Raw genomic sequence first — 19,707 nt, 5'->3', positions numbered from 1 at the left:
TTGCTTCAAGTTGGGTTTGCATCTCCAGTTTGGAAGTCAGGCCTCCAGAGAGGCTTCCCTCTATGTGGGTTATAATTTACTTACATCCCACTAATAGGATAGTTTCTGCCACAGGTGAGCATCCAAAGGGCACCACTGAAAGCTGTAGTTATTTTGGGTGCATGAAAACATATTTCTATTACCCCATATCTTTTGGTATTGTAGATGAAGGTGTTTAATAGACTGCAGGACTATAAGTGGACAAGAGCATGTACAATTTTGTGACTACTTCCTCACCGTGTTTTTCTAGGTGTGCATCCATATGAAAAACAAGACCATGTAAATGCAAGATTTGTAGAGGAAACAGCACTAATGCACACTATGACACTTCTGGGCCTCAAATATTCCTGAAGCAGCATGCTGTTGAAGAAGGCTGTCAAACTGTGGTGCCTCTGTAAAAGTATTTCTTTAAATGCAATGTTGGTTCCCAAATAACCTGCGGTTTTGGGTAGTTGCCAGTACAACATGAGCTACTCAAAACAGTGTTTGGTCCAACAAACTGAGGTTGAAATGACTGACTTCTAGATAAATCCTAGAGAAATGCATTTGACATAACCCTAGGTTTGATATATATATCTATGGGTTCATTTTGAAGTGGTCAAGGAAGTGGACCAACAGTGGGTGTCAAAACACGCTGTGAAAATTGGTATAAATATCATGTCTTTTAACAAGACAATGCTGGAAAAGGCAGTCCAGTTGTACAGTAACAAGAACCAGTAACTGTTTACTTGGATTAATAAAAGGATTTCTTGGTGTGATTTTATAAAGCACCTAAGAATAACAAATGACTTTTTATGTCAGGCATGAGTAAAGAGGTATGCATTCCTTGTTATGGTATCAGTTATCTTACGGTACTTCTGCTTCTGGACCCTCATTCTAATATTTTCAGTTTTGTTAATTAGCACAAAATATAATCTCCTTAAAGTGCATGTGATGGATTTTGTTAGGGGATGGTTTGTGGGGTTTTTTGTTTTTAAAGATATGTATAATATATTGTAAGTAATATAGGATAAGAATAAAGCTTTTAGAAATTGATCTTAACGGTGACTTGGACAGAGTTTTACATAATTCTTTCTTACAACTTCGAGTGTTACAGTTCAAACTTCAGCTTCAGAAAGAAATTAGGCAGGCTGTTTTTCCTTTGTTTGCAACTTGTTTGTATTTAAATGAGCCAATTTTGTTTGCTCTTTGTTTTAAGTTCTGAATTGTGACGTTAATTTAATATGGTAATAGCAATTTGCTACACAGAGAAAATTGCCAAGTTGTGCCATGCAGGATTTCTGCAGCCTTTATTAGATTTTAAAAAACTGTACAAAATTGCAGACTATTAAACTAGAGAAACTCATTAAAATCTAGTATATTTGGGAGGTTTTCAAAACCTCTGATATTCTGAGTAGTTTCCATTGATGCTCCCTGTTCCTTACCAGTGAATTAAAAAGCTTCAGTTCCTGGGAGTGACTTGGCAAGTTCTGGTCACGCCTTTGTCATTGCCATCAGTGAAGCTTTACCTTTCTCAGTGACTGCATAACGAGAAGGAATATTTTTCTTAATATAATTAGAATTTCTGTGGCAAGTGTAAGCTCCAGTCCCAGACTGCAGAAAGCCGTGTTGGTGTATGTGTATAAGTGATTTGTATTATACTAATAACAGTACTTTGTATTATATTAATACCACAGAAGATTTTCTAGCCTTTTCTTTTTAATGAATGTATTATAACATACCTTCAGATGCAATAACACTTCACCTGGAAAAAAATAAGTATAGCGTGAGAATTGCTCGCTTTTCTTGACACTTGGAAATACTGCACTGCATTTTGGATACCAGGAGAAAGGATTCTGGATCAGTGGCTAGTTAGCTGTGCTTTTGGCATGAACAAATACTTAGTTTTCAGTATGGAATTTGTCTGAACACCAACAGATCTTCCTTCAGTGACGTGTAAATGCTGCTGACTCTTGTGATCCAGCAGCTGGTAACGATCTCTCCTGGTGCTGTCTGTTCAGATTTCAGATGGCCTTGCAGGAGGCTTTTTGAAATGCCTCAGGCTCGAGCTGGGCTCACTTGGTCTGAAGGGAGCCATGTGGGGCTGCAGCAGTGGGAGCCTCTCCTCCCTGGGGATAGTGGGGGCATGGCCGGGCACTGCACCTTGTTGCTCCTCTGCAGGTTGCTGTCAGAGAAACACAGCTTGGTCACTCAGGGCTTGTGTGCTTTAAAACTCCAGTGCTTTCCCGGGCCACTATACAGAATCCATGACAAAGGATGTCTAATCTGCCTACCCTCTGTGTCCTGCCCAGCAATCTGATTTCTTGCTGCTTCTGATCTGATGCTCATTGCATCTTGTATATGGGAGACTCTAAACTTACTTTTCCTGAACCTCACACTACACCTTTTGCAGCTTTACCTTGAAATCCAATGAAAAGCAGTATTCCACTGATGGTTGCCCTGCCCTTCAGCCACAACATGGTGACACAAGTTACTTTAATAATCAAAGGTGAGGTTTTTAGTACATGATCTCTGTAAGATTCAATAACCACCTCCAAGCACTGTTGCTAGAGTTAAAACTCCACAAACTCACTGTAGTAGTTGTCTCTATCTTTACCATCATTTGCACTGGCTCCTGAAGCTCTTGCTGTATGTATGACAAAAACTTACTTTAGCTCTGGCTTCAGCTGCTGCTTTTTGCATCTTCTCATTACATAGGATCTTCCACCGTTCCTTTTCTGCTTCTTTAGGAAGGGGAAGGCCTTGACTTATCAGCAGTGAAGCAGTCATCACAAATTGTTCTTTGTCTCTGATTTCCTGCTGGAGTTTAATGGCAAGTGCTTGCTTCATGGATAACTCTGCAAAAAGAGCCCTTATCTCCTGGGTTTTGTCATTTATCTTCTTCTGCAGTTCATTGGTCTGGAATGCAAAACACCTGCATTGTAGTTAGGGCTTCCCTTTAAGCACTCACTGGGCATGACACTTGGGTTGCATTAGGCATGTGAAAATAAGTTTAACTTGACAAGGTTTTAAATAGTAGTTCAATTCTTGAAAATTATTTCATTTTTGTGATCACTTAGAACAAAAAAATTTGGCTGGTCAAGAAGTCACATTTACAAGAAAATAATACCACATTGGTATTTTCTTCTTATCTTTTTCAGCTGGACAGCAAAACTCCCCCAGCCCACAAAGGCCTGGGATCTCAATTCTTTTTGAGTTTATACACAATTAACTTCTTAATAAAGCTAGAATAAGCTCAGTTCCTATGAAATAGTTGAGTGATAATGCTGATGTAGGGGCTGTGGGTTGTGACATTATCCTTGGAAGGGGGACAAACAGAAGGAATGTGACAGAAATATTTAAATCTCACTGCAGATGATTTTAAAAAACAAACAAAAAAAACCCTGTAATATTCTTTAAGTGACTAGTTGGAACTGGGAGAGCCAAAGCACTTGTGAATGCAACTTTTGGCACACTGCCATTCTTACAGTATTATTAGCCCATGGCCATCATTTCACAAATACAGTTAACAACCATGATATTTTTGTGTGTGTTTAAAATAAATTATAAAACACGGTTAAGCTTTCATGTGTGCCAAACCTAACATCTAAGAAAAATTTCTACCCTGGCCTTGTTTTACATTAATTACTTAGCATTTTTTTTCTGTCTTTCCTTCAGCTCTGCTCAATTTGCAGCTTTTTCATTATGAATATGGGGGCTGGGAGCATTTTTGGTCTTTTCCAAACAATATTACTTGCAGTTAAAAGCAAATAGCTATAGTTATATTTTAAAAATTGTATTGGAAATGATGTTTCCTGTATGATTCTCCCTACCTAAACAACAAAAGAATTTTGAACCAGATACCAAGTTGATCGTTTTGCATATTGGAGTAGAATTTACCTGGCCTTCCTTTATTTCTTTTTTTCCCTTATTTCTTTTCAGCCTTTGACCTGTTTGTTGTGGAAAGGCTGTTAAGCACATTTGCAAAAGGAGGATCCTACAAAGTTTCTAAGCACCTACTTCAGAAAGAACTAATTCTATATTTTAGTGAAAGGTATTTATGGTGCAACTTTCTTTTTAAAAGAGAGGACATTCGCCTAAATAGTTTTGGTTTATCTGTATTACTGTTGCTATTCATGTCTCTAATTTCTGAAGACTGACTTATGATTTGCCTCTCAACATTTCCAGCCACTTTTGTAATTTGCAAGTGAATCACCTCTTGCCCAGATAGTTTCATTTTGTGCAGGCTGGCAAGCAGAGTGTGCAATGCCCTTCTTACCCTCCTAGCGAACTGCAGCGTGTCCTGCTTGCCGTTCTCCACCACAGCACGGATTCTGTCCGTCAGATCGGAAATGTTTTCGCAGAGAAAATCTATCTTCAGCAGTCTCTGCTCCTTCTGCACCAGCTCTGCCTCCATCTGCAGCAAGGAGGAGAGCACAGTGTAAGGACAGCACAGGGGAAGGTGCAGCCCAAAGCATTGCCTTGAGCTGCTGAAATAATACCAGTGAACAGTCATAAACGAACTCCTTCACTATCAGATTTCTCAAAATTTACACACTTTGCCAAGGATCAGGCCCAAATTGGTTCAGTTGGTTACTGTCAATTGTACAGTTCTTCCATATCCAGGCCCTTTTGGGCAGGGGTTACCTCACTGTTATTGCCTTGCTGTGCTTTTCCTGAAAGCAATGGGGCTTTTTTCTAATCAAAATTTTTTTAATCTTCTGGTTCCTAGAGTCACATCATAATGGAAGGTTCCACCTTTTGCTTTAAATACTTTTCTCATCCTCATGCTAAAAAAGTAGGGTCTCCATAAACAAATTATAACTACCATGACTTTAAATCTCAAGAAGATATATCATAACTCCAAGAAAACCTTCTTAATGTGTAGGTTGGTGATAGCAGGCTTTGTTGTGGCCTGCTCAGCTATGCAGAGCTCCCTTCTGTCAAGGAATATGGGATAGTAAAGCAAATGCTCAGGTAATTCAAGCAGCTGTATTCAGGGTCTATCTTTACAAACTGGATTTCAAAAGAAGGAGTCTGAGGGGTGCTCAGAGCTTGCTGCTCCTGCCCTCACATCTTCAGAGCCCTTTGCAAATCCCCTCCAAACACTGAACACAGCGGGAAGAGTTTTGTGCTTCTGTAAATGGGACAGACAAAACTATATAAGAAAATGCTGTTCCTTTACCTTCTTTCCCCCCATACAGAGGGTTCTGAAACTGGCTTTCCATTGGACCTAGTGCTTCCCTCTGAAGTGTCTCGGGGCAGTCACCAGCAGTGCTGCAGTCAGGTGTCAGCTGCTGGGCTGGCCTGGCTGCTGCTTCCACCAAGCCCTCTTCAGTGGCTTCTCCTTCTTCAGCAGGGAAGCAAAGCAGTAGAGCCCAGCCCTGACAAGGGGCAGTGTTTGCTTCTGTGTCAACAGGCAGACTTTGTGAAGAGGCTGGCAGGTCTGCCTCCAGCTCACAGCTCGTGAATAGTGGTAAAACAGCTCATGGCCAGTTAGCAAAGTCTGACAACCCTGTTTGTTAGCAGCTTATTATTCTGCATTTATCTCCCTCTGCTGCCCTTTCTGTGCCTTCCCCTAGTGAGGTTGCTCTGAAGTGCCAGTGATGTGAATGGAGTCAGCAGAGGATGCTGCAGAGCCAGGGGTACCTCACAGAGCTCCCCCTCCCCAGCCTCCCCGGGAAGAAGTCAAAATGTCCCATGTCCAGTTGACCTGGAAAGTAGATGCTGGGCTGGAGTTCAAAATATGCCAATATATTATGCCAATCATAATTATTTTAATTCCTCTTACAAAAAGTTTCTTTTAAAAATAAAAGGCACTATTTTCATTTTCTAAAAGAGGTCAAGCATAGCAGGATAGCTTGTGATATGAGAAGTGACATTACCTGTTCAATCCTTTTTAGCAGCTCAGGTGGAGATGGGTCCTTCCCTCCCATTTCTTGCTTTCTGGTCTCATTTGTGGCGTCACCATGGTTTTCCTCCAGCTGTTTAATCTTGTCCCTGCACTGGGAATACTAGCAAACAAAGAGCCTCAATAGTTATTTATTCCCACCAATCTTATCCTCTGACCTTGTTCTGGAGATTTCAACAGACAAGGTTTCCTTTTACTGGGAAGGAGGGTGGGTAACATAAAATTATGAGCCATTTAAAATTTTTCCTTTAAAAGAGAGCTACAGTGTGACAGTTGCAGGGCAGAGGAAACCCTTCTATTTGACAGATATTGACCTCTACCTGTTTCTTGGTCCTCAGGCTACTTTTTGTTCTTTATCCTCAGGAATACAGTCGAAAGCCCTGCTTCTCTGCTGGTCAATACTGAAGTTCTCATTCTTACAGACATCCAAGTTTTCTATACTAACATTCCCAGGCATGTGTCCTGAAGTGACTCAGTGGTGACACTGAGCAATGAGGTACCCTCGGGACTCACAGAGGCAGGTGTTCCCTGACCTTTCCCATGTGAGGCCTTCCCATGGAATAATGCTTCCCAGAATATGCTAGGAGGACATCCAGGCTCAGTGTAAATACTCACTGATGGAGTGTCTGGGGCTATTTTTTCATGTTTGGATTTGTAAGACTGACAGTGGTGGGGCTGTGTGCTCTGATGTGCACCTGGCTGGCTGTCAGTGAGCTGTTAGCACTGACATAACACTACCCAAGTGTAAATGTTAACCATCCACGGCAGGTGATGACTGATTAAGGAAATAAGTAGTCCCAAGTTCTCAAAGTTATGAACAATCACCAAAATATAAAGTAAATGTTTAGATGTTGCCAGGATGAGGTTTTTCACTGGAAGTTAATATGTCATATTTAACTAGAAAAGAGAAAACTGACAGATGTTCTCAGGTGGCAGTGGAACATTACCAGAACACTTAAATACTTCTTTTCCTAGTAAAAACACAACTCACTCCTGGACACTTGGTCTAAAAGCAGCTAAAGTAAAAACCTTAGATGAGTGTAATGAACAATTTCCTCAGCAAACCATCATTCTGAACATAGCTAGGTACTGAAAGTTATGTTTTGCTAACAAATAGCTAAAACTCAAGTCCAAAAATACACATAATGGAAGAATATAAAAGTAAGGCCAGCACAAACAGCAGGATGTAGCTATGCTTCCAGTGATCTTTTCTATCTCAGGGCCAAATTTCTCAACCACTAATTCAGGGGAAAATGCCTTGTTGGAGGCAGTGGTATCTTAATGAGATTAGGGGCAGGTCACCAAGGAAAATTCTGTAGGACTGAATAGTTAATTTAGAGAAGGACTATTGCAGCAAAACCACTGTCCAAAAGCCATTAAAAAGTTTCATGTTAGATGTAAATATTAACCTTACTTTTAAATGCAATATGAATTGGAAGTGATCAGATTCAAGCCAATCCAAAAGTATCAAAGTGCATTTAGAAGAAATCATGATATTATGTGTCTGCTTAAGTAATGTGACTACAGGCATCTTTAGTTTTTTACTTATTTGTAGTGTTTTCCTTTGAAAATATTATCTGAGTTATAAGAGATTCTAAGTCTTAAAATTTAAAAAAATCCTTTCATTCTTAGAGTGGATTTGATACAGGGGATAGGAAAAGACTGTCGAAGAGGGGCTTTTCTACATTGGACTGTAATCAGTCAGGAGGAATTGTTGAAGGAGGGAACACATGTCTAGATAAAGCAACTGGCCTGAAAAAGTGGACATCAGGTGCTTTTTTTGAATCTCAGAAGGTAGGTGAGGTATGTAGAGCACTAAAAAGGGGCAAATACAAGACCTATTTTAAAAAATGAGGGGGGGAGGGTGCAGATGAAGCTATGGAACCATAGATAACCACCTTCTGAAGAATAAATCTGGAGCACATGATTAAGTTTTCTTTGTAGAAAGGAGAAAGAGAAGAAGGAAGAGAGAAGACAGGGATAACAGCCACCACAAGTGTGTTGAGTCATGCCAAACCAGATCAATGTCTACTATGATAATTTCACAGGTGTATGGATGACAAATAGTAGGTATCATGCATTTTGATTTTTATATAGCTTCAATATTTCATATAATATTCTCATAAACCAAGCAAAATAAATGAGTTCTTGATTAAAATATACAGTAGACACCTCATCAGTAGAATGAGGTTAAGCTCAGAGAGACTGCAAGCATTTTTTGGAAAAGATTCAAATTCAAAATTATCTTTGTCTGAAAAAAGCTCTGAACCAAAAAGATAATAGTAAATAAAAATGTAAGTTGTTATATGTAGGCATGAAAAATTGCCTGTACAAACACAGAATCAAATCAACTGGTTGGATGCCCTTTAAAAAAGGGTCTGGTTGTTACATCTATTAACATGAAGATGAATCACTATGTCATGTGTCAAGAAAGGTGCTACCATACCTGGATGCATAAGCAGGAAGGCAACTGCAAGATGCCTGAATGAATCATTTCACTCTCAGCCACAGGTACTGCACCTCAAGACAAATAAAGACTATATTGTCAAAAATAAAAGAAATGCAGAAAAAGAATGATGTAAGAAAAATCTCTAAGAGCTGATTGAAAGAAACAAGGTTGTGTAGCCTAGCAAAAGTGTCAGAGAAGAATATGACTAATGTCCTTCCAGTAACATGAAATGTTGCAGAAAGGAAAAGAATGGTCTGTTTGTCATGTCCCTAGAGGACAGAATACAAACCAATATTCTTGCACCACAGCAAGAAAGATCCAGGCTAAAGATCAAGAAAATTTTTCCACATAAGGAAAGACTGGGATAACTTGCCTGGGGAAACCTGTTTCTCAGTGGTGGCTTGAAAGCACAGCTTAGCCCTCTCAGGAATGATTGGCAATCCAATGCTGGTGTGGGAGCAGATTGCCTAGATAAACCCTTTATCTCTCTACTAGTCCCATTATTCTATGATGTGATGATATACTCTGGAGATTTTCATGTATTAAAACCTGGACAATGTTGTTGCCAAATGCCTCAAATAAACTGACAGTCCTTGTACATTGCCTGAGCTCTAAGGCATCAAAGTCCCATCTACAGCACCACGACAGCTCAGCAGGTTTGCGTGTTGGACTAATTAATGATTAATGTTAAGTATTTCTCATTGATGCATGAAGGTAGATTAGTTTTTATGGGTCACTTCAGTCAGCAGGAACAGTCCCTTGATGTGCAATCCCCATTAAAAGTTACATAGTTTTATGCCCAGAGAAAACCACCTTACAGTCTCACCAGGTACTTTTCGTGTAAAGTGCCTGTAAGTATTCTATTTTTAAATCTTTACCTTGATGTTAACAAGCCTACCTAGTCCATGTTACTTGCACTTGCTTAGAAGAGGTCTGGCCTTACTTCAGGATGATAGTATTTTTTTAGCTTAACTATCCACCAGTATTTTGTGGAAATAGGCAGTTTCTGATGAAAAGCATGCAAGTGGAACATACATCACTTTGATGATTAAGCAGCTCATGTGGAATGTAGAAGACTCAGGTGAAATGTTTGCTCTTGCTGAATTGGCACACAGCCCTGATCTGGGCTTTTCCCCTTCCCAATGGGCACTACAGCTGCTGAGATTATGGGTCAGTTTTTGCAGTCTGTAAATATTTATGATTTTAATTTTTTTCATTGATAATAATGAAAATACCTAGTCCACATTACTAGCACTTGCTTCTAAGAGGTCTGGTATTGCTGAAGACTGAAGGAGGCAGGAAGGGTAGGAAAAGGGGAGGACAAAAGAGGCGCAGGTACAGGATTCAGCCTACCTAATCCAGACAGTCTGTGACCATGGTAACTGAGCACAAGCTGAGTCAGATTTCAACATGGGGGCAAATCTGTAATCAGCACACAAACCAGCAGTGTGAATTTGGCATCCAACACCAGAATTCAGATTTGGGCTCATGTTTTTTATTTAAATCATGGAAATAAACCCAAACAATTTGAAGCTGCTTCTCATTGGACTTAATTCCTATTGGCAGTAGGAGTAAGAGTATTAAAGCCAGAATGGTGGAGCATAATGAGATGAACGAGTTAACAGTCAGTTTGAGCCATGTAATATTCAGAAATCACAGTATCTAATTAAATTTTTAAGGTTGATAACTGATTATTTGCCATTGTTCACTGGAAAACCCCTGACTTGGGAACATTTATTAAGACTACTGCATGCATAATATCACACCACTCTGTATTTTCCTACTTTTTAATTTTATGCCAACATTGCAAAAAGATTTAAAGCACCTCCAACAATAGCCTCCCTTTAACAGTGATTTTAGGTTTCACATGAAGTATCATCATAAAGGAGAAAGTTGCAGGAATGCAGAACAGAAAAAGCAAAGTTTCATGATTGACTCTGTCAGTTCACAAAAATCATCTCCATTTTGCTACTACTGTATTTGACTCAGTGACTCTCAGTCTCATTTTAAATCTTAATTGAAAACTTTGGAATCATTTTAGTTTTTTTTACTTTAGTCTTTTTGTTTGTTTGTTTTAATTTTTTTTCTAATATTACTTCAGTTCATCATTTAAATCTGTGATGGCCCCGTAAAGTTCTTTGGGGCATGATTTGCATGAGGTATTAAAACATATACTATGTTTTATTCTTGTAGCAGAGAATACAATTTCTTCAAAAGGCCAGAAGTAAGAGAATAGTGCAAGCACTATTAAACAGTGAGCCACAGCTCCCATTGATGTGAGTTTGAAAGGCAGTGCTACACCCAATTTATGATTTTGTGCAGGCACTAACAGAGTATGTATGGGAAAAATTACCATCTGGAGATAAGGTCAAAAGTAAATGAGCCATTTCAGAAAGCAAGGAAAGAATGTCCCAAGCACTGCAGTTTGTTAGCTGTTTAATGCTATTTTGTAACCAGAACTAAAACTTACACTGTTTTTCCGCATAAGAAAATATATGTGGATTATATCATTGTAGGCAGCAGAGTTTCCAGAGTAGGCTCAGGGTCAAGTGTGAATTGAGTTATTATTTTAGAAATTCGATGGTCTAAGTGTATCTCCCACCCCTCCACCTACTCCATCAATACAGTTTTAACAAATTTTATCTACAGTCCCATTTTTCCCCCATGACTCCCATTCTCCAGCTTAGTCATGCTGACATTTCAGGCTGTGGGGTGGGTTAGCTGGAATTCCATACCCAGGAAACATTTGGCATGTGTGAAAGAAAGAGCAAGAGCCAGTTACACATAAGCATAGAAACTCACATATGTGAAGTTAAAAACATGTATCAGTGTCTTGCTAGACAGGTGTATTACTAAACTCACAGTTTTAATAAATCTTGTACATCCAGATACCTTTTTTCTATGAAATCACCTTAAATTTTAAAATACAGAATGATAGTAAAAAAGGCTTCCTTTAACACCAACCTGTATCTGAAGTCTCATCAGTTGTGCATCCAGGGCATTCTTCACTGTGAGCTCTTTAAAACACAATTTAATCTCTCTTTTTTTCTCAGCTACCTTCAGCTTCAGAAAACTGATCTTTTCATCCATAACTTGCATCTTAATATCTCCATTTCTACACAACACCTCTTGCCTGTTTATTCTTTCATACAAAAAGCCTAGCTCTTCTTCTCGTTCTCTGAGCAAAAGACCGCTGAAATACAGCCAAAATTTAAAGATATTTTTTTTAAAAATGAGTAATATTCAGTATATCCCATTCAAGAACATAAAAAAGTGATCTGAAAAGATAATAATAACCCGTCAAAATTTATGAGGCATTCACGAATATTATTTTAATCTAATGACAGCATTTGAAATAAGCAATAAAGTAATTGCAGTATGAAAACCAGAAAACAAACTCTTGGAAAGGTGACTCTTGTCTCTCACATAATTTTTAAGGTCTTCTGGCCTTCCACAGCATTTAAAACTGGATTAAAATCAGAGAGATCTAGATAATCTGCATTTTTGCAGATTCCTCATTTGCAAAATGCACAAACAGAGTAGGAGGCTACAAGTTCTCAAGGCATTCAGTAGCCAAGCTACCATATTTTTTCAATAATAGTTCTGAAGTATGAGCACGATCACCAGTGGAGAAACGTCCACACAATGCGAAGCAGCACTGGCAGTGCAGAGAGGGGGACTGGGCCATTGCAGTGCCATAGACCTTCAGCAATCCTAATGACAAGTGCTCAGAAGCTGAAAAATATTGTTGCTTCATGAATGTCAAAATTAAACACTACCTTAGATCAAATTTAGAAATGTACCTCTCATTTTTTTGCTGAAGAGCCCTTTCATAATTTTTGCGTAGCTGCAAAATTTCCTCTTCCACGTGTGAGGCTGAAGTGGTAAGTCTGTCAATATTCAAATACTTCTCCTTTTCTTTATGCTCTAGCATCTCTTGTACAACTTTGCTATAATCCTTTTCGATCAACGCTTTTGTTCTCTCATTCTTTTTAATCTTCAGATACTCTTCCTGCAATTTTCTTTAACATAACAGAAATGTGGGAATATTTTTAATCCTTTCAATTTGAAACCAATTTCAGCAATTAAAAGCAGAGCTTAAATTTATTACTCAAGCACACAAGGGCTCCTCTATGTCTCTGCTTCATGGAAGCTTTACAAGAAGAAAGACTCTGAGAACAGGGTTGTTATTTTTTTTTCAAGTTCTTTCCAGCTTGAAAAGAACTGGATTCTGGCTCAAGAAAAATGCTATATAGGGAGCACTGCACTGCAGCTTTTTTATTCTCTACTAGGTAGCTGAAGAAGCCATAAAAAATAAAGTTTAAGACCATAGGCATAAACTGTGATGAAATGTCTTAATGTGTAAAAATCCTGCCATTCTATTTAAATAAAAATATTTAAGTTATATTTTAATAAAAATATATAAATTATAATAAAGAAATTATTATTTCAATTAAAATACTTAAATTATTTTGCAACCCAAAGTTCTTAAAATCTATTGTTTATAAAACAATATATCACAACATTAACACAAGAAAAAAAATTATTGGATTGCCCATTTGACAGATAAAAAACCCAAGGCCATTGTGGGAGGTTAGTGATAGGATCACATACAAATAAAGAACAGGTTTCATTATTTCCAGCATCCAGCATTGTTGATCACTGGATGATGGTCCTTCATTTAAAAGGCAGATTCTTGTCACCAAATGGACTATTTGCTATCTCACAGCAAAGAATTTAGAGTTATTTCATTTCATCTGTGTTATCACTTCTGGATTGAGACACAGCTTTATCAACATTGGGAAGATATTCATGTCAATGTACAAAAGAGGTAGTGAAAGGAAAAGCAAAGTCTCCTGTTAAAATACAGACCTGCAGATAAAGTATTCTTCCCTCATGGGCTCCATCATTTAATTGCTGATTTGCTGTATACAGGGCAGGGAGCAGCTTTTTTTCAATTCCCCCACATGTATAACACTTTGAGTACCACAGGGTATTGCTGAATTAAATTAAACTTCTGTAAGGCAGGTTTCAGACTGAAAGTATAACAGCATTGCAGAAATGCAATGTGTTTTAAATATTTTTCTGAAAATTTCTTGCCTTACTTGGACTGATACTCTGGCCTCCAAATTGAATAGGTTGCAGTGAAGTCAGTGGTACTGATACTAAAGTCTATTACTGGGATTAAAAATATTTTTCATAGGCAAGAGAGTTACTGTACCGAGTAGGGACATCAATAATAACGTTTGTATATTTCTGATATCTATACAAAATTTATGTCTTACTAGTCATTCTCCTCCTTTCATCAACTGGGAAGGCCTCAAAAATTTTAGCACAAAATGTTAGCTTGTGCATCTTGACAAAATCACTTCAATCACTGAAGTTCCACTTCTTTTTTACCTTTCTCTAGAATGACTTTGAACCCAAACTCCTAGGAGATTCACAAAAAATAGTGTATTCTTTGTCTGATTGAGCAATTTTTTGGCACCAAATAATGAAGTGTTTGGAAAATCAAGTTCTTTTTAACTACTCAATTTTAGTTTTCCTGTTTTGCTTACACAGTTGGCTATTCGCTGTTTCCTTACTTGCCCAAGTACAGATTTCCAAGACACTGTAATTCTGTCTATATTGCAGAATTTCATCACTAGAATGACAAAAATATATTACCACTAGGATGGAAAAAAGATATCCCCACTAAATAATGGTATAGGAAAAGAGACAGTCACAAGTACCAGCTATTCTGACTCATTATCTTTTCTGTGAATGTAACCTTTCATTTTGTCTAAGATTGTTTGAAAATTGAAACCACATTTTATCTGAAGTAAATGTTATCTAATAAAGGTCAGTGTAAGTTTGAACCAAAATCTCCAATTTGTTTTAATTTCATAATTAGACAGCCACATTCCTAGCTAGTGACTCATTTAATAGTTCCACGCACCACTTCATTAGAGAATCATATGTGTCAGACCTCTTTTTCTCTAAGGACAGCAAATATGAGTGCAACAGTGTTGCTCATATTGAACGAAACTGCACTATAATGCAAAACCTGAGAGTTCCAAGAACTGTGGTACAAAGGATGGGAAAGTGAGAGAGTAGCCAAACTTCAAAACTACTTTCTGACAAGCAGTGATGCCCAAGCTAGCTGTGGAATGTAAGTGGGATAAGAAAATAGAACAGATTACGGAGGAATGTTTCTGAATGCCTTTGTTTTAATCAGATTTTAAGAATCAGGATAATAACTATAAAAGATGATAGGGACATAATTAAAGATGGAGTAGATTCCCTCCTAAGACTTTTTTCCAGTCTTAAATTTCTATGATTGTGAACTACAGTGCACTTTAAACTCACCTCTCCCTGGTTATAATAGCATTCTTTAAATTTTCTATATTATTTTCTAGCAATTTTAGCCGGTTTTCAGCTTCCCTTGCTTTCCATTGGGCAATACGCATCAATTGCATACATTTCTCCTTTTCAATTTGCATAAAATCGAGCATCCTAGCAAATCCTTGGAGTCTGAAGAAATGAAATGTGTGAAAGAAATAATTATTAGCATTTTATGCATACTTGAATAAAAGTTGCTTTAGAAGAATTTTTTTTAGATAACATATTGTTATTATTTTCTTACTCTTTTTGCATTTCTTTTTTCATCTTTTTACAGATGATTAGTTCACGATCTTTTCTTTTTAGTTCCTTAACAATATTTTGGAGTTGAATCTGAAATTTAAATAAAATTTAGTAAGCACTTTAGATATATTAGAGAAATGTCTACAATGAAATTACCCAGAACAACTCTTAGATGAGAAAAAGACAGTGAGGAGACATTATTATAAGAACTTTTTCTTATTATAAGGAAATGTTTATATTAGAGCAACATAAAAAGCACGTTTTTTCCATTTATATTAAGCTTACAATTACTATTAGTAATGTAGGTCATTTGATGCTGCATCTTAAATGCTTGGCTCCCTCTATCTGGAGTTCCACTCTTTCTACTGATCAGCCTGTCAAATCCATCATTATATAATTATTTGGCATATGAACCATTGAAACTGTACCTTTACAAATAAAATTTCTTTTTTTTAACTTAATTCTGACTTTTAAGCAATCACTGATGTTTGAGCAGATTTGCATTCTGTTAAGTTTCTGGATCTTTTGGTTCCAGTTGTGTTCAGTCCCCAATAGTCTGGGCCATCATCTCAAACCAACAGGCCGTCTCTCCCCTCTCACTGGTATCAGGAAGAGGAGATTGGTATTAGGGAAAGCTGGTGGATGAGGGGTTGCAGCTTTGGGCTTGTCTGTGTGTTCCTGAATTTGTATTATTTTATTTGTTTTATTTCAGTTCATGGACTGATTTTCTGGAAGGTACAAAGCCTGACATGTTTGTTTATTTTTATAGACAGAGTATCTCAAGATGGTTGAAGGGTAGCTTATCTAATTTATCTGATTACAGACACACATTTTGGAAACATCAATACCTTGTTCCCATATAGCAATTTGGTGTTTAGTAGATTCTGTGTGACATCACAATATCATGCCAGAAAAATGCAGGCAGCAAATACAATGACTAGTCATAGGAAAAGTTTTCTTTCCCTCTTTCTCTAAATCAATATAATTATTTATGCCTTGAAATGTAACAGGAAAACAGAAAGTTCTGCCTCACTGTGGAATAAGTAGTAGTTCAGTTTATCTTCTAATGTTCATATATTTGCAAAATAAACCACAGAGTTTTACTTCTGAGAATCTCAGGTGAGGTTGTCTGCTACTCTGCCTCTTTCTTTCAAATTGTTCATTTTATCCGATGGGCTTGAGAGAAAATCACAATCTCAGAATCACAGAATGTGCTGAGTTGGAAGGAACCCACCAGGATCACCAAGTCCAACTCCTGGACATGCACGGCACCATTCCCAAGAGTCTCCCCATGTGCCTGGGGGCATTGTCCAAACACTTCTAGAACTCTGCCAGGCTGGTGCTGTGACCACTGCCCTGGGGAGCCTGATCAGTGCCCAACCACCCTCTGGGGGAAAAACTTTTTCTTAATATTGAACATAAACCTTCCCCAGCACAACTCCAGGCCGTGCCCTCAGGTCCTGTCACTGTCACCACAGAGAAGAGATCAGTGCCTGCCCCTCCTCTTCCCCTCATGAGGAAGTTATAACTGCAGTGAGGTCTCTCCTCAGTCTCCTCCAGGCTGAACAGACCAAGTGCCCTCAGCTGTTCCTCACCCAGCTTCTCCTCGAGGCCCTTCACCATCTTTGTTGCCTTCCTTTGGGCACTCTCAAAATGTCCTTTCCAATACCTTGTTTCAATTATGGAGTCATATTTTAACATACTGCACTGCACCACAAATTGCCAGTAAAACACGACAGTATTGTGAGTTTCCAATGTTCTGATGGAACTTCAAAACTAGGGTAGGAAATGAGTCCACAGGACTCCCCTCACTTGTAATTTAATTTCTCCCTATACCAACTGGTACTTTTGAACAGTCTTTCAAATATATAATTTTTTACCTTGGCTTTCTGAACATTCCTGCATTTCAGTTGCTTCTCATCAGCTCTGAGACAAGCCAGCTGTATAAGTGTGGATAACTCATTTCTGCATTTTTCCTGCTCTTTGAAAAGCAAGCGTTCTGCAGCAATGCATTCTTCTAACACGTGGGCATCCATATCTGATATCATTTCCTAGAGAAGATTAAATTTAAATCCTAATGCAACAACATATATGTATTGGCAAACCCAAAGTTGGAAATACTCTGGGTTTATCTGCAACATAAACAAATATACAGACTACATAGATTTAAAACGGTAATAAATTATTGCTTTAAAATACTATGCACAATCCCTATAATAGCATTTCAGAATATATCATCACCTAGGAGCATTTCTGTTACTCAGTCTAACATCTTTCAGCTATTGTTCACTGGACAGAATGGATCTTTAATATATAATAGCTATATAATAGCTATATAATCTTTAAGTAAGTTCAGAGTCAGGTCTTCAGAAGGAAGTAAATGGAAGCTTCCTAGGCTCCACTGACTGCATGCCTGTCTGTGGCACACAAGTTACATATCCCAAAGAATGACGTGTAGGTACTGCAATGCATATCTATCCAAATACAAGCAGATTCCCACCTGATAATGTTAATGAATTTGAACAAAACACGCAAAGAAAATGGAAATAAGGGTAAGAAGACAAGGTGGTTTGACCTTAAGAATGCACGCCTGAAATAGATTGCTTCTTAAAAAGTCATTTATGTAGTGGCAAGTACTAACGTTCTTGTAATGCAGGTATCTGCATTTCCACACTCTGTATGGCTGTGCTGCATACAGCTAGACATCCACAAATGACAGAACTGTGAAGATGAAAAATCTTCATGTACAAATGCTCAATTTTTATTGTTGTAACAAGACATGGTTTAATATCCAAAGGAAATCTATAATAATATATTTCTAGCTGCAGTGTCATCAACAACATTCAGAAAGACTTAAACTAGAAAGCAGATTTGCTTTCTACCTTCTAGTATGTGGCCAATAACACAAAAAAAAAGTTTTTAAAAATGAAAGACAAGTGGTCTTTAAAATTGAACAAATACTATTGCATTTTCTCACCAGTAAGCTGCAGCTAGAAACCCCTATTATTTTTTCTTCAAACAGTCCCTTTATTCTCATGATAGAAAACCAACTGTCAAAATGATAAAATATGAGAAAGCAGAACTCAGCACCTGTTCAGCTAAACCTCTCTTGATCGTTTCAATCTCCTCCTGCAGTTCTTGTCGTCTTTCTAATAATACTGCATTTTTTTTTGAGTTAATTTCTGCCTACAAAAATAAACCAAGCACATAGTGATGCAAACAAAAAATGAGGAAAAGGAAAACTGCAGATACTGTATTAGAACTAGCTACACAAATTAAGAAACTAAATTTCTCTCTTCTTATAATCATTAGTACAAGAATGCTTCATTGAGTAGAGTTCCTCAGCAACTTATTGAAGTTCCTCAAATTTTTCTTTCAAGAACTATGAACACTAAACTTCATTAATTTAGAAGGTTTATGATTTTCAGCAACTAAAGTGTCATTAAAAAAACAATAAACACATAAAGAGTATATAAAAATGTCACCTAAATTCACAGAGGACTTTCAGAGTGAAATTCTGAACTTACTAAAGGGAAAAAAAGAGTTCGCATCTACATAGTGATATCACATTTTTTTCCTTTTGTCACTACAGTAGGATTTTCATTAGACTAAAAAATCAAGGCTAAATAACACAAAAATTTATGTATTATTTTTTCGTGTACATTATGGGAAAATTCATTTATTCAATCAGGTTTTAACATTAAGTATATGAAGGAATACATAAAAAAACTTACCTCTGATTAAAATATATCTGATCAATCTCACTACAGCTACTTACATGATATAACTTGGAAAAGAAAAAGCTGTACTGGCCTCACTATGATTAACTTCACTTAAAAATTATTTATGGTTATAAAAAAGAAAGAAAGAAATGCATAATTCTCACTATGAAGGCATATATTGTCTCTGTGTAATTGATGGGGACAAACAGTTTAGCAGGACCTGCTGTGATAGGACAATTAATTAATATTAATTTAAAATAAAAGAGGGAGGATTAAATAAAAGGAAGATTTTTGTTCATCAAGGGTAGTGAAACACTGGCACATGTTTCCCAGAGAGGTGGCTGATGCCCTGTATCTGGGAACATTCAAGGCCAGGTTGGACTGAGGTCTAGATGAAGGTGGCCCTGCCTACTGCAGGGGTTTGAACCAAATCACCTTCAAAGGTCCCTTCTAACCCAAATGATTCTAATTGCAAATCTGTAATTCATATGGATGGAAAAAAATTACATTTAACAACATACCTGGAAGATATTCAAAGATAACACACACAACCCTGTGATATCTTGCTCAGATCTCAACCAGATGTTAGAGTTCAAAACACTATAAATCAATACTGACAGGTAGATGTTTTGCACTTGTTATTTTCACTTCAGTGATAATATTGTAAAATTAAGGGCTGATCACTTGCTTTATGGGAAAGGGAATCAAGAGACACAGTAAAGGTCAAAGTGTGGAGTTACTTTAGTTGCAGCTGCCAGCTCTGAGATTTGATTTGATTTAGGTTTACTAAAATGTCAGTAAAGCCTGTCCTAAGAAAGTGACTTTTGGTCTTGTGTTGGGACCAAAAATAGCTTTTCTGTGGAACATATATTAGTTACCACTTCTGCTGTGTAAAGGTAAAAACCTCACATAAACATCTTTAATCCATTAAGGACTTTTGTTCATGTAAGACAGGACTAAACTTAGGCACTTTTGGCTGTCTC

At 37.5% G+C, this 19,707-nt stretch overlaps 2 protein-coding genes across 6 annotated transcripts in view; one reads left to right on the top strand and one right to left on the bottom strand.

The window, feature by feature from the left end:
* GSAP (gamma-secretase activating protein) overlaps window positions 1–1,080 on the top strand; it is a 43,977-nt gene extending 42,897 nt beyond the window's left edge. For all 5 annotated transcript variants that reach the window (XR_015804082.1, XM_088165856.1, XM_088165854.1 and 2 more), the window contains one exon: window positions 290–1,080. Coding sequence is in view for 4 of the 5 variants with exons in the window: in XM_088165856.1 (XP_088021982.1) it covers window positions 290–390 (101 nt within the window). In the remaining variant the exon portion in view is untranslated. The remainder of the gene's footprint in view (window positions 1–289) is intronic.
* CCDC146 (coiled-coil domain containing 146) overlaps window positions 1,043–19,707 on the bottom strand; it is a 59,608-nt gene continuing 40,943 nt past the window's right edge. The window contains exons 9-18 of the mRNA XM_014869050.2: window positions 18,093–18,188; window positions 16,883–17,053; window positions 15,004–15,092; window positions 14,727–14,891; window positions 12,182–12,400; window positions 11,343–11,571; window positions 5,904–6,032; window positions 4,298–4,435; window positions 2,689–2,937; window positions 1,043–2,203 (exon numbers count right to left, since the gene is read on the bottom strand). Of these exons, the coding sequence (XP_014724536.2) occupies window positions 2,036–2,203; window positions 2,689–2,937; window positions 4,298–4,435; window positions 5,904–6,032; window positions 11,343–11,571; window positions 12,182–12,400; window positions 14,727–14,891; window positions 15,004–15,092; window positions 16,883–17,053; window positions 18,093–18,188 (1,653 nt within the window). The 3' untranslated portion in view covers window positions 1,043–2,035. The remainder of the gene's footprint in view (window positions 2,204–2,688; window positions 2,938–4,297; window positions 4,436–5,903; window positions 6,033–11,342; window positions 11,572–12,181; window positions 12,401–14,726; window positions 14,892–15,003; window positions 15,093–16,882; window positions 17,054–18,092; window positions 18,189–19,707) is intronic.

Source organism: Sturnus vulgaris, chromosome 5 (assembly GCF_052056855.1).
Source record: "Sturnus vulgaris isolate bStuVul1 chromosome 5, bStuVul1.hap1, whole genome shotgun sequence".
In the NCBI taxonomy this organism is placed as follows: domain Eukaryota; kingdom Metazoa; phylum Chordata; class Aves; order Passeriformes; family Sturnidae; genus Sturnus; species Sturnus vulgaris.
Note: the sequence above shows the minus strand (reverse complement) of the source record. Positions and strands in the feature narration are given on the sequence as shown.